This window comes from Thermobia domestica, chromosome 4 (genome assembly GCF_964235325.1).
Source record: "Thermobia domestica chromosome 4, izTheDome1.hap1.1, whole genome shotgun sequence".
Taxonomy (NCBI): domain Eukaryota; kingdom Metazoa; phylum Arthropoda; class Insecta; order Zygentoma; family Lepismatidae; genus Thermobia; species Thermobia domestica.
Genome location: NC_137457.1, coordinates 140,368,467 through 140,371,394, shown reverse-complemented (window position 1 = coordinate 140,371,394; position 2,928 = coordinate 140,368,467). Strand labels below are relative to the sequence as shown.

Sequence of the window (2,928 nt, the reverse complement as noted above, 5' to 3'; positions counted from 1 at the left end):
CCCTAAGTGAAGTTACAAACCCATGGTTTTCGCAACTGTGACTGTTTTGTATATATTTTTCACAACAACAATTATTACAGTTTGGAAATCTTTTAAGACACGAAGTTCTTACAGTGTGAGCAAATAAACGTTGAATGTTGTATTCCCACGCAATAACGCTCCTATCGTGGGAACAGTGCTCATAGCCTGCATGAGTCGCAGACAAAATGACACACGATTGCCAATGTGCATTCTTTTCGACTGAACTGTTTTACATAGAACTATACGGTCAAAAATCCATCAGTTATGGAAGGAACCTTCAAGTTTAGTCTGCAACGTTTGTTTAGTCGCCGTCTTCGAGTTTTCGTTCTCACAGAACTGAAAGATGTGTTGCTAGAGCTCTTAAATGTACCAGTATTATATTTTTATTATGCAGGAATATACAAACTTAGATAGTTTTATCTATTGAAGCTTTCCTGGCGACGTATTGTGAACAGGTCTTCTCGGGCTAGCAGCCAGGTAAATACTGTTATATCTTGATGTTTCGAGGACTGACATCGTCCTCATCTTCAGGTGAATATGATGGTGCAATGGAGTGTATGCAATATATATACTCATGTATATATGATTGGACTCTTCTGATTGGTGGTTGAAATGGCGGCTTCTGATTGGTGCTTGAAATGGCGGGATATGATTGGTGTCCATGTTTTACTCAGTTGGAATCTTTTGTCTCTGTTAAGGTTCGTTTTTTCTTGTGCGATTGCAACGACTTTTTTATTCTCCTGTCCCAAACTCTTGAGCATTTTGCTACTATTTCGGCATCTGTGTGCAAAATCTTATGTTGCTGTTTGATGCTATATTCTGCCAGTCCGGATTTCTCTGGTTGGTTTAGCCTGATGTAACTGTTGTGTTCTTTGCATCTGGCTTCAATTGTTGGTCCTGTTTGTCCAATATATTATTTACCACATTCACATGGAATGTGGTAAACTCCAAGAGTTCGGAGGCCCAGGTCGTCTTTGGTTGATCGTATTAAGTTTTTTAATTTTTGCTGGAGGTTTTGTATTATCCTGATGTTGTTCCTGACAAATAGTCTGCTGAGCTTTCCAGAAGTGTTCCCGGTGTATGGAAGGCAGATTGTGCTTTTGCGTTCCTCATTCACAATTTCTTGTGCACTTTTGTCCTTGTTGTCAGTGTCCTTCGTTCTGGTCCTTTTCAGGGCCATATTAATATCTCGCATTAGGTATCCATTCCGTAGCATGGCACTGCGAATGTGATTAAGTGCTTCTATTAAACAATCCTTGTCGGAGATGGAGAATGCTCTATGTGCTAAAGTGTTGAGAACTCCAAGACGTTGAGCTTGGTGATGGAAACTGTTTCCGTTCAGATATAAATCTGTATGTGTTGGTTTCCTGTATACCGTATGGCTTAGGCTGCCATCCGATCGTCTGTATATCAAGATGTCAAGAAATGGTAGACGTCCATCTTGTTCAACTTCCATCGTGAATTTAATATTCGGATGCTGCTTATTGAGATGCTGCAGGAATTCCTGTAAGGAGTCGCGTCCATGTGGCCTGATGGTGAATGTGTCATCAACATATCTATAGAAATGTGTGAGCGTAAGTGGTGCTTTCTTCAGTGCTTCATGTTCAAAGGGCTCCATATAATAATTGTCTACTGCAGGTGAGAGTGGAGAACCCATGGCGACGCCGTGTGTTTGCTCATAGTACTGACCACGGTATAGGAAGAAGGTTGAAGTGAGAACATGTTGAAAGAGATCCAATATCTCAGACCGGAAGTGTTTTCCAAGAAGCAGTAGTGTATCCTTAATCGGAACTCTGGTAAACAATGATACCACGTAGAAACTAACCATAAAATCTTCGGAAGAGATCATCGTCTTCAGGCTTTTTATAAAATCTGTTGAGTTTTTCACATGGTGTTCACACTTGCCCACGTATGGTTGGAGTAATGTTGTAAGATACTTGGCCAAAGAGTAGGTTGGACTTCCTGTTGCACGAACAATTGGTCTCAGGGGTATCTTTGCTTTATGTATTTTTGGTAACCCATATAGCCTCGGTTGTATGCTGCAATGTGGTGTAAGTTGTTTGCGTGTATCTTTGTCCAGTCCCGACTTCTTCAGTTGTGCGGCTGTTTTTCTTTCTACTGCAGATGTTGGATCTCCTGACAAGGTGGTATATGCTGCACCTCGCAGTAACTGTGAAATCTTCTCTTGATAGACATCTGTGGGAAGCACTACAGTGATGTTTCCTTTGTCAGCTAGTAGAGTAGTGATACTTGCGTCTTCTCTTAATGCTTTAAGTGAGATCCATTCGGCTTTGCTAATGTTTGGTCTGGGCATGACGGCTCTTTTCAGGATCACGCTGGCTTCCTGAAGTATTTTTTCTGTTGTATGGTTGGGAAGATTCCTAACTGCTTGTTCTATTCTGGCAATGATGTCTATTGCTGGAATTTTCTTTGGTGTGATGGCAAAATTTAGCCCTTTCTTTAGTAAACTGGTAGTGTTTTCATCCAAAAGTACATTGGTGAGATTTACAACCGATTTCTCAGCTTCGATTATGTGTTCGGTTGGTGTGGATGGTTTTAGTTGACTGAATTTCTTAATTTGCTTAGTCGTCCTTTTGGTGCGTGTGATATCGGCCAACGCTCTTGAAGACATGTCGATCCATTCCCAATCTATTGGTGAGAGACAGCCGGCTAGTTCCAGGTGAGTTGTTAGAAGCTATCGGTTCGTACGGTCCAGCTGCTGACGGAGGAAATGTATGCGTTCTCTTACAAGTGCCACACTTGTGTGCCTTAAGATTCTTGAAATTCTGGCAGACTTTAGAGGGAAGTGCAGTCTAGTAAAGATAGGTGACACTCCATTGTCTCTGCATCTCAAGAGGAAGGTTAAGTTGCATAAAAGACGTGCCTTCTTTCTTCGTAGTTTTTGCA

General features: G+C 41.4%; 1 protein-coding gene across 1 annotated transcript; it reads right to left on the bottom strand.

The window, feature by feature from the left end:
- Positions 1 to 934: 934 nt before the first annotated feature.
- LOC145682884 (uncharacterized) lies at positions 935 to 2,653 on the bottom strand. The gene has a single exon (XM_081754249.1). The coding sequence runs from the start codon at positions 2,651 to 2,653 to the stop codon at positions 935 to 937; it is 1,719 nt and encodes a 572-aa protein (XP_081610375.1).
- Between the last annotated feature and the right edge of the window lie 275 nt (positions 2,654 to 2,928).